An 11222-nucleotide genomic window follows, 5' to 3' on the forward strand; every position below is an offset into this window, starting at 1 on the left:
GGGACAACAAGACCCTTTGCCCCAAGTGCAGCCGAACGAAGGCAGCACGGTGCGGTCCCGCAGGGCGGGGGTGACCTCGACCCTGCAGCTCTCGGGTCCCCTCAGCGGCCCTGCCGCTGCTGTTGCCGCCCTCTGAGGAGCTCTCGGTGCCCCGGGCGCTGCCGGCACCACTGTTCCGAGGTGTCCCGGGCCGCCCTCAGCCCCGACCCCCGGCGAACGGACCGGGGGAACAAGAACTTGTGGGACGCGGCCGTGTTTCAGAGGTAACCGAGAGAGAGAACGCTCCCCCCGCCCAGGGCAGCGCCCGAGGCCGGCACCGCCTCAGCTCCCCCCGCGGGCGCCCGGGGGGGCGGAGAGCAGGCCTGTGAGGAGGCGTCAGGCGCGGGGGCTCCGCTCGCGCCGGGCCCGGCTCCGGATAAATGGGGGGCGGCGGCGGCGGCGGCAGCGCTTCGGAGCCGGAGCCGAAGCCGAGCGGAGCGCGGCTCGGGGCAGCACCGGCAGCAGGGCAGGATGGGGGGCGGGCGGCCCGCGGCGCTGCCGCTGCTGGCGCTGGCGCTGCTGACGGCGCAGGGCGGAGCGGCGCCCCTGCAGCCCGGCGGGACCCCCGCACTCACCAAGATCTACCCCCGCGGCAGCCACTGGGCTGTGGGTAAGTGCGGTTTAACTCCTACAAAGGCACTGGAACGCACGGTTCCTGCGTCGCGTGTCGAAGCAGGGTAAGTCTAAAACCTCCAGCTTCTCTGTCCGCTTTTATTCCAGCAAATCTTACCAAGCGCCTCTCTATCTCCAGGCAAAGTGCTTGGTTATCGCTGACCCTTCTCAGCCACGTTTTCTCTGACAATGTAACACAAGAGACAGAATAAATTAATTGAGTGTGACACTGACAAAATCATCAGTCCCAGTAGTGCTTCAGTTTGACATTATCTACCCCCTTCCCTTCCCGCACCTTCCCGCACCTTCCCGCACCTTCCCGCACCTTCGTCAGTAGCAAAGTCCAGCCGATGTTTGAATAATCCAATCTTTACCCGTTTCGGTTAATTTTGTGCTACTTCAATTGTTCTTACAGGACATTTAATGGGGAAAAAGAGCACTGGAGATTATCCTTATGGTTTTGAAGAAGAAAACAAGACACCGTTTTCAGCATTACCTGACAATATCAAGCAGCTGGAAGAGTATCTGCAGTGGGAAGAAATCTCAAAATATTTGCTATGGCTGCTGGAAAGGAATGAAAATAAAAGTGCTCACTTTTTAAAAGGAGGGCTTCCCTGGTATACCAGGAGCACCTGGGAGACAGATGACAATAGCAGTTGGAAACATGTAAGTAAGATAAAACATGTAAAGATACTCCATGTGTTCAATTTTTGGTTTACAGTAACATATCAGCTTCCTCTAACTTGTGGATTGTCCAGAAAAGCAGCAGAAATGCACCTTACGTGTTAGGCATTCAGTACAGTAAGACTCTGCTCTTGATTACAGATTGTCACTCACCAATTGTATTTTTGATGACTTCATTTGCTACTGGGCATGAACACAGCATGCATTCAGCAGATTTTAGAGTCTGGGTTCCCTTCAAGCTGCTTGGTTGGGCCATTCTTTTCTTTTCTTCATGCTTAGGTGATCACATCAGCAGCACGTATTGCCCAGCAAAGCCAAGCTAGTGTGAAAAACAGCTGTGAGGGCGGGAGGAACCATATCACACCGACTGTCCCCCTCCACCACTGTTCAGGATGTTTCACCTTGGGCTGGGTAAAGCCACAGCGCTGCAGAATTTTCTCTGGTCCCAGCTTTGTCCCTGTCTCCTTTGCCTTTTCACCAGCCCATGGTGCTGGCTACTGCTGTGATCATTCCTGGGTTTGCTAAATGAGTCTGGGGCTACTGATAAGCTGCCCCCCCTCATCCCTCAACATCCCATCCTTCCTAGTGCTGCTTCACAAGACAACAAGGCTTTGGAACAGATTAATCCCTGTTCTTTTAGGAAATCCTATAAAACACACTGGGAAGGATAACAGGTTTAACAGAAAGTAATTGGAGTCTAATGTAAATCACGGAATCCACAAGAAAACTCCTTTCCTTATAATGCCTCAGGCACAGTCATGGTGATAAAGCTGCAGAATTCTTTTGGGTGACAATGAAATAGAGTAAAAAGATTAGTACGCCCCCTTAAAGACATCAATAGGAAGATTTTTTTTCCTGTCCCATATTCTACTGCAATATGATGTCATTAATACTCCTGGGCTAACTTAAGCCCAGTTTCCTTCCTGAAATCCTGGTGCAGTCAAATCAGTGAATACTTAAGCTTTTATTTGAATGTGGATAAAAGTTCACTCTTTAAATTAAGCTGTGATTTAAGTCTCTCACGCCAGTGATATGAATGCTGCCTATACATTTCTTTTTGGCTGTGGTGTTATGATAGTGACGCATCATAGTAACTATTAGTACCATCTAAAACTATTTATTCCATCTTCAGCTCTGCAGTGTGCAGCTTTGTAATCAAATTAAATGAACAAATTCCATTATTTAATGTAAAGAGGGAAATGTTCTGACTTCCAAAAAGTATCTGTCAATAAATCCTACTTAGGAAGGCTGGAAGTTGCCTCCGGTAAGTTGAATCATATCCATATGTGTGTACTTTCACTATAAATTAACGTCCACATTTTTGTGGTCAGACATCAAACATCCTTATGGAATAATAAGGTTATTGGCTTAAGCATCCAGATTTCTGCAAGGATTAGTAAAAACCTCATGTTTTTCCTGTGACTATAGAGGACTACTTGCAGAGCCTCGTTTGGCCATAGAACCTTTGATTTCCATCATTCAACAGCATCTTTGTCTCCACCCTGAAGTAAAATCTAATGAAAGTAGCTGTAGCTGTACTTTCCTGCTGTTGGACACAAATACCTGATATTACGCAGCCTAGATAAGATATGATGCCCTGTTTTCCCCTTGGCTTCAAAAAAGCACCTGAAAGTTAAGGTATTTCTGAGATCTTCCTTTAAGATGAAGAAAACATGAAGATCAAAGGGAATGTGCTTTACTCTTTTGAGAGCTGTGATAGTTTCCTAAACATTTAAATAATGAGAATTATTTTTCATTTAAAAGTTATTTTGAATAAAAGAGGTCTTATTTATAAAGGCAGAACTCTGATATACTGATTGTGACATTTATGAACACAGTGACACAAGAGCATAACTGGCCTTTGGGGGTTGATTGTCTAGATTTGTCAGGATGTGAGGGGTTTCAGGTGCACAGATTTTGGTTAGACAGCCCCTCGGGGTACGGTGCAGCTGTACCACAGCTGTGGAAGGTGTCCATGCAGAGGAGAGGATTACTAGGTACAGGAAGCTAAGGATGATGGCACAGCACATCCAAAAAATTTGTCCTTGGCATGAAATACTTTTCCAGGCACATTTCATGTGAGTTTGGAACAGAAACTTGTTCTAGGAGAAACCAGACACCAGATTTGCAGCGAGTTACTGTTCCCTATGCAGTGGCCTGTTGGACTGAGGTACTAAATGTGACCAAAAGAAGGTAAATAACGAACCCTGCTGACAGCTGCTGCAGTGGCTGTCCCAGGAGCACATGCCCTCTGAGGCCTGCAATTCCCATGCACTCACAGAGATGCCAAACACGAGGAGTCTGTGTCTGCAGCCCTGTGTCCCACCTGCTGCACACAGCAAACACTGGCTGGGTTGGGAACAAACAGACTCCAAGAACTTTGTTTCATGGATGCTTTCAAATTTAGCTGATTTTATTTAAAGCTTGAATTTTAAATTCAAGATCAGGAAGGCCCAAAGCTAGAAGTAAATACAGGTAAGTACCTCAGGGTCTTCCTTATTAGCACAAATCATCCAGTGCATCACCACTAATGCTCACACTGGACTGTACATTTCTTAAGAAGAAAAGAATTCTTTCTAAAGGACTCACCCAGAGTGGGGAAATGGCTGTAACACACAGTCAAAAAATGGAAGAGGTGACCACAGTACTTTTCAGAGTCTAGCTTAAGATGGTGCACCTGTGTTATTTTGTTTTCGGTTAATACCTTGTCTGCTCTTTATTCTGTGAATAAATTACAGTTAATGTAGTAAAAGGGAACGGAAATCTCTCCTGCAAGTTGGACTAAGTGCAAAAGCAAGTTGGAAAATAAACTTTACTTTATTTCTATGACTTGGCTTTTTAACACTAATGAGACAGGATATAAATGAGATGGCAAACAGAATTATTTGGGAGAATGACTTTCCTCCTACTTTGGCAGTTGGTTATTACACTAACCAAGACAAATGGGGCCTGTTTTGGAAGGGTTATTAGGAATATATTTGTTATGTGAATGCACAGAGCAGTTATCTATTAGGCTTATTAACTTAAAGTAGGTTTATTAACTTAGTGAATTACTTTTTTCAGTTTGGGTCTGTAAATAATGAGTTTCTCTTTTTATTGGATGATGGACTATCTGCTTCAAGTTGTGAATATGAAAGAGAGCACTCCAAGCTGAAAGAAGGTCTCTAAATCATGAAGAAATTGAATGCTTTCTGTAAGAGACTATATTTCACAAGCACTTGATTGTATCAGATAATCAACAAGGTCTCTTTTCTGTACACAAGAATTCCTTTGTGTAAAATACTTAAATACACATATTCTTGTATGGTTCAGCAAGGACTAAATCCTCTACTTCATTTTCAAGGTTGCATTTTCTCATTCGAGTGGCTTTGGTATACATATATATATAATTGTCACGGAAGGGTCTTCCAATTAATTATATGACTTACCTATTGAATCAGTTCATCTCTTAGTTGGAAATTACATGACATTGCAACATTCGCAATAAATAGTACCAAGAAAAAGGTGGAGTTTATGCTTTTATTTGAGATAAGCAATGAAATTGGCTGTGTCAAAGCCAGTAGCAAGGGCCACTGCCTTCCCCAGGAACGGGCGTGTGTTGCGCTTCCAGCCGCTCTGTTGGGAGCCTCAGTGCCCCGTGTGCGCCCGGGAGATGGCGCTGTCCTCGCAGCCTCGGCCCGCTGGCGGCAGCTCCGCTGTGCCCGGGGGCGGAACTCGGCCCGGGACGAGCCCCGACCGCCCACTCCCCCCGCCTCCGGCAGGCGGCGCCCTCGGCCAGGCCGTGAGGGGAGCGCTCCGGGGAGCGCGGACTGTCGCAGCCCCGCTGCGCTCCCTTGAGCTCGGACCGTCTGAGCCCCGGCCGTGCAGGGAACCCCGGTGCGCTCCGGTGCCGGGTGAGCCCCGGGACCGTCTGAGCCCCGGCCGTGCAGGGAGGCCGGTGCGCTCCGGTGCCGGGTGAGCCCCGGGACCGTCTGACCCCGGCCGTGCAGGGAGCCCCGGTGCGCTCCGGCGCCGCGTGAGCCCCGGGACCGCGGCTGTTTGCCGTATCTTAGTCGCACCACTCTGCCCGGCTCTGCAATTCCAATCTTAGTGGGGCAGAAGTGTCATATGACACACGGATGACTGCCAAATGTCAGACAGTTTTGATAATACCTTGGCAGAACACAAGAGATGCTCAGAGAGGAGACGCGGTATTAATTCTACCAGAGAAACTCGTAATCTCAACGTCCTGGTCTAACCAGCTTTTCGTTTCGCTCTCTTTTGTTTGTTTTATTCCGCTGTTTTCTCCTATGCAAGCATTTTGCTAGCAAAATGTAGCAGACAAACTACTGAAGGAAGTCCCAAGGTTTGTAACAGTGACAAAGGAGGAGGCTGACTGCATAGAAGAGAGAAGCTGAAACACTGTAGCTGAAGGGAACCTCCTTGAATTAATGCCTGTCGGACTTCATAGTAAGTCCGTAGAGACGAGGAAAGATGTAACCAGGAGCTTTGAACAGCTACTTGAGACATTTCAATAGTAAGAAACTGAATGTCCGTAATTGCAATGCCTGTCAGATGTAGCCACGGCAGAAAGAAACAAGACCGTTCAACTTCCTGCACAACTTCCTGCTGCCCTCGACCCCAGCAGCTAGTAACAGAAATTCAAGCTATGGCTGAGCAATGTGTGTTTTCATGTCACAGAGGATGTGAACTGCCATGGCAGCAGCACACACGACAGCCAGCCTGCTGCTCCAGAGGGAATGACAGCTTCCGAGCCATCCGGCAGGGACTGAGGGTCCCTTCTGCTCACAGAGACAGTCCTGCTCCACCAGGGAGCCAGTGACCTGAACCTCACGTCCAAATTCTGTTTGGCTCAAAGAGCTCAGGTATCTGTTAGTTTTCTTGAATACTGACAGGATTTTGAGCAGAGATAGGAAGGAAGGGAGACCAGAATACACTTTTGAGATCGAATTCCATCATGGCATTTTCCTCATAATTATTAATTCCCTGGCAGTCTGTAATAATCTGCATTATTCTTCCTTAGAACTTCAGGTGTTGCAAAGACGTCAAGTATGGACACTAAAAATACTATCTTGCTAATACAGTTTAAGTAAAAGAAGCAACAGACCACTCAGAAGGCCATGCTAATAGCCTTAGCAAAGTTAGAGTAAAGAAGTGGTTAAGGATCTAGATGATTTAATCCAGTTTTAAGAAAAGGTTTTACAGTGAGCAATTAGATGCTGTTTAAGGAATTAATCACTAATGGGTCATTAACTCTGACTGGTATTGTACAGTTAACAAGCCGAGGCAGGATTATTAGACTCAGCACCCAATTAAGGAGGAGAAGATATTTACAACAAAATGAACAAATGGGCTTTTAAAATGGAATGGGACGATTTGAAAGAAAGTGTAGGAGCACCGAAAACTAGACAGGGTAGAAGAAAGATGTGAGTTTGCATATGCCTCTGTCTCTTTATTTGCCCACTTATGTGTAGCTGGTAAAATATTCATTTTAAGCAATAAACTCACAGCTTTCCTTGGAGGACATGTCTGTGCACAGCCGATCCACTACAGGGTTCACATGTACAAGGTATAAGAAAGACCTGTTTAATATGCCAATAAAAGAACAACCACCATATCTTGCCATAATCTTTCTTTATTTGTTTGCAGATGCTGGATCAGGACCTTATTAAAAGTGAGCAGATATCTTCAGCTGCTACTTCTGCTGCTCTGTCATTATGGTTTTATCTGCTGCCAGTCCTTGACTATCTCGAGTAACCAAGTATCAGCGCTGGTGACAGCTGATCAGGAAGTCAGAGGCTTCTTCCCATGGCTTTACAGGATACAGAAGAATCGTAGGTAAGAGAGAAGGAGGGTAGTAATGCCAAATGTGGAAAAGCACTATTGAAATCTTGGGGAGCTGGTTATTAGCCATGAGCAATAAGCACAGGTGAGAACTTTTGGGCAGCGATTAAATGTGCTCACCTGCAGGGGGGTTTTCAGCTTCAGAGCCACAGCTGGACTGCAGCCAAGTAATGACAAGTGAGATTGTTCCTACCCTGAGAAGGAAGAGTGTGCAGAGCCTGTGCAGTCGATCATTAGTGTGTGTCTCTTGCTGATACAGGCTGGGCTATGCAGGCACTTCTCAAGCACACCAAGAGGAATCCTTCTCTTGCAGCCACCAGAAAAGACGTGCCTTCTTGCAACTCCAGCATCACGGGGGATGCAAGCAAAGCTCGCCTGTGGAAGGACCACTAGAATAAGACCTAAAAACTGAAGCAATATGATTTTTGTTCTCCTCTTTTACTCAGGTGTCCTTACTAGAGGTTAGCAGAATACCTCCCTGGTCCTGACAGCAACAGCAACTCTTTTCCTGGCAGCTCTTCCTCTCTTTGCCAAGGAAGCAAAGAGCTGTGTGCTGGGAAGGGTGGGCACCACCACAAAAGCACACACTGTAGAATTGTCAAATCCAGATCCCAGCAGGAGGGTCCCCCCCAGCAGGGCTTCATTCCCCCCAAATTCAGGGGGTACCACTCTCTTGGCTTCCCTTCATGCCCTGGACCAGCACAGCTCAGGGAAGGGAAGCTGGGGGTGCTGAACATAGTGTGTGCTCTGGTCCAGAGAGGCAGGTTGGATCTGCAGGGAGGCTGGGGACAGAGGAAAAGGCATTTGAAAACAAGAGGGATTCCTATTATTATCTGTAAAAGAAGCTCTCCATACAATAGATGGGGACTGCTGTGGAGAAGGCTGTGAAGGGATGTTTAGAAACTGCTGTCTAAGGTTAAAAAGCTCTCTGAAGTGAAGCTGAACAAAGCTGACATACTTGTTTCTGACAGGACTCTTAAAAGATACGCACAGATTGTGAAAATATAATTAGATGCCAGCCTTTGTCTGGCCACAACGAGTGGGAAATGGTGAAAGGAGAGGTCTCCCAGTCTGCACTGAATCATCCCCAGGACACAATGAGGCCACTTGTGCATCCTTCTCTCTTCCCTAATGAGAAACATTAATTGCCACAACCTCCTGAGTGTGTAGAGCACCCCATGCCCAGCAGAAGAGAAGGGGTGTTTCATTACAGCTTCTCAGCCCCATTACAGGCAGTAACGGAGATAATGAAAAATAAAGATGCCGCAGTTTTAGTTTCGGCAGCCTGGCAATGGGCACTGGGTGGGCAGGGGAGCGGGCATGGCCCAGCTCTGTGCCAGCCTCCAGGGGCTGTGCTGGGCAGCCAGAGCGGGCAGGATGAGCCTGCCAGGCCCCAGCTGCGTGTCAGTGCCCAGCCAGTGACCGTCTGTCTCCTCTTGTGGCAGCGGGGCTGCAGGGGCCAGGGGCCCTGGGGGTCCTGCTGTTCTCCCTCTCTGCAGAGGCAGCAAGGACTGCCACTGACTCCAGCCTGCAAAGCCCACCTGAGCTGGGCACTGCTCCACAAGGGCAGCTGTGGGAGTGGTGTGCCTGGCCCAAGGACTGCCAGGGCTCCGGCCCCTCTGTGCCCACTCTCATCTGGGCATACAGCCTCCAGTGCCACAGCCAGCTTGGGCAGGGTTCTGCTGCTGAAGGAGGACAGAGAAGAGCCCACAGCCAGGCATCTCCTACCCCTCTGTGCATCACACAGAGCGGAGGGTCCAGCCTGAGATGCCCATATGGGTGAAGAAACACGATGCACAGCCTCCATGCAGATGGTGCCATTTAATGATGCAAAAGCAGAACCGCCTCTCCAGGTACAGCATCCTGGGCTCCCAGCCACCTTACACAGCTCTTTGCCCTACTGCAGCTTTTATTGCAACTAAAGCATCCAGCCAAGGAGGGAGAGCAAAAGAGATTGGTTTTCCTAAGCTATGATCAGGCCCCCAACTCTGCAGGGCTTGTGGAAAAGGGAATTAAAAGGGCCACAAAATACAAAAGCCAATCAAGGCTGGGGGGAAAGGCTGGTGCAAGGGATAGCCCTCCTGTGCCTGGCCATCCGGGGCAGCCAAGGCAGGGTAAGGGTGTCCCTCGGGCGTTCTGGGATGCGCCTTCCCCATGGCTTTCTCCCAGGTGCTGAGAGGGAGTTCAGATTGTCTGCCAGGGTTTGCCAATGGACTGGATGTGCTCCTTAGCCTTCAGCCTCAGGGCAGCAATGCTGGTGTTGCGTGGGTCTGCCTCTTCCAAAGGGAACTTGTCCACAAAGGTGGCCCCACACTGGTAAGGCGGCGGTGGCCCCATGGCCCCCAGGGGCTGCAGCGCGTGGGTCACTGCCGGAGAGTTCAGGAAGGGCGGTGGTGTGTAGCTGCCAGGCAGGCTCTGTGGTGAGGCCACGAAGCCAGGCAGGGTCTGCAGGGCTGTGCTGCTGGGCACTGGCGGGCTGAGCCACGTCTCCAGGGGCAGGCTGCTGCTCAGAGGACCCATGGGTGTTGCCTGTGGCGAGCGGTTGAACGAGAGGATGGGCGAGTCCTGCAGCTTCATGGAGGTCACCTCCAGTTTCTCCTGCCGCCTCCACTTAGCCCGTCTGTTCTGAAACCAAACCTGCAAGCAGAGCTGTATCAGCCAGGCCCCAGGCGGTCGACAGAGGCTCGCCCCTGGGTGCAGCGGTGCACACAAAACAGAGCGAGGGAAACACGCCTTGCCGAGCTAGGGCAGAAGGGAATTTGGAGGGCTCGGGCGTTCCCCCACGACTCACAGCCCTGCGCTGAATGGAAAACAGCCCCGCAGCGGAGCTGGCCCGCCCATCCACCGCCACCGCCCTGGTACACAGCGGGTTCAGCGGCCCCGGGCTGGGACACGCCATTCAGAGGGCAGCAGCACCGACGACGCGGCTGCCGGACGCAAATCGGCCCCGAACCCCGCGCTCCAGTGGGGCCTCGCGTGGCCGCTCAGCAGCGCACCGGCCGGGCCGAGTGTGGCCGGAGCCGTGCTGCGGTCACGGGCCCGCGCGCCGCATCGGGGCTGCTCCGGCCGCCGGGACCCCGGGGCTGCGCCGAGGCGCGTCGGGCCGGGCCGTGTGCGGCTTCCCGGCGCGGGGGGTCGTAGGGGCCGGACCGCCGCGGGGGCCGGGCGTTACCTGGACGCGGACCTCGGGCAGATTGACCTTCATGGCCAGCTCCTCGCGGCTGTACACGTCGGGGTAGTGGGACTTCTCAAAGGCACGCTCCAACTCGTGAAGCTGGTACGTGGTAAAGGTGGTGCGGTTTCGCCGGTGTTTCTTCTTGGGCTGTTCCTCGTCCGACGGCTTCCCCTCGCCGCTGCTGCCAGCGGGCAGCTCGGGGCTGGCGCTGCCGGGACAGTACGGCTCTGCGAGGGGAAGACAGGGGGGTCACCAGCGGGATCTCCCCGCGGGGCTCGCCCGAGGGCGTGGGGGAGCGGCGCCCACCCGTCCGCCCCCCGATGCCTGGCGTTCGTCCACAGCGCTCACCTTGGAAGCGCTCGGCGCGGCCCTGGGGCTCGGCCGGCGGCGGCTCTCCGGGCATCTTGGGCAGGCAGTGCCGGGGCCCCCGCCGGTCCGCCTCCTTGGCGCTACCGTCGGGCGGGAAGGCGCCCAACAGCCCGTCTTCCTTGGTGAACCCCAGGATAGCCTCGATGCTGTGCAGCCTCGACGGGTTCCCCCCGGGGCTCCGCGCCGCCGGGGCAGCCAGCGAGAAGGCGCCCTCGGCCATGGCGAGCGGGGCGCCGGGCGGGTGCATGAGGCGGCTGGCCCGGGGCTCCGCCGCGGCGCTGCGGTCTCGCCCGGCCCCCGGGCGGCGCGGGCAGGTCTGGCACGGTGTCGCCGGGCGGGCTGGCCTCCTTGGGGCGGGGGAGGAGTGCAGGGGGGCGGTAGGCGAGATGGAAGGCGAGGCCCCCGCGCCTCTTCGGCATGGAGGGGGAGGCAGGGCATCCCCCGGCCCCCGCCGGCCGCCCCGCCCCGCCCCGCAGGCCCCAGCCCCAGCCCCGGCCCC

At 52.3% G+C, this 11222-nt stretch overlaps 2 protein-coding genes across 2 annotated transcripts; one reads left to right on the top strand and one right to left on the bottom strand.

Moving 5' to 3' along the window:
* The first annotated feature begins 409 nt into the window (after positions 1 to 409).
* LOC121661392 (gastrin releasing peptide) lies at positions 410 to 4838 on the top strand. Its single transcript, XM_042021547.1, has 3 exons — positions 410 to 649; positions 1067 to 1317; positions 4436 to 4838. The coding sequence occupies exons 1-3, from the start codon at positions 511 to 513 to the stop codon at positions 4487 to 4489; spliced, it is 444 nt and encodes a 147-aa protein (XP_041877481.1). The 5' UTR covers positions 410 to 510; the 3' UTR covers positions 4490 to 4838.
* Positions 4839 to 8985: 4147 nt separating this feature from the next.
* Positions 8986 to 11158, bottom strand: RAX (retina and anterior neural fold homeobox). Its single transcript, XM_042021548.1, is given in 4 exon segments — positions 8986 to 9816; positions 10352 to 10579; positions 10703 to 10781; positions 10783 to 11158. Coding segments are annotated over 4 exon segments (948 nt in total). The 5' UTR covers positions 10971 to 11158; the 3' UTR covers positions 8986 to 9363.
* Between the last annotated feature and the right edge of the window lie 64 nt (positions 11159 to 11222).

This window comes from Corvus kubaryi, unplaced genomic scaffold (genome assembly GCF_017639235.1).
Source record: "Corvus kubaryi isolate FWS band 111438036 unplaced genomic scaffold, C.kubaryi_AGA036_p1.0 37149, whole genome shotgun sequence".
NCBI classification, from domain to species: domain Eukaryota; kingdom Metazoa; phylum Chordata; class Aves; order Passeriformes; family Corvidae; genus Corvus; species Corvus kubaryi.

Bases quoted from the DNA above. Each gene is read 5' to 3' on its own strand.
- LOC121661392 (XM_042021547.1), top strand. From the start codon at position 511: ATGGGGGGCGGGCGGCCCGCGGCGCTGCCGCTGCTGGCGCTGGCGCTG. The intron at 650-1,066 runs GTAAGTGCGGTT...TTGTTCTTACAG, and splicing joins CGGCAGCCACTGGGCTGTGG to GACATTTAATGGGGAAAAAG. The intron at 1,318-4,435 runs GTAAGTAAGATA...TCTTTTTATTGG, and splicing joins ACAATAGCAGTTGGAAACAT to ATGATGGACTATCTGCTTCA.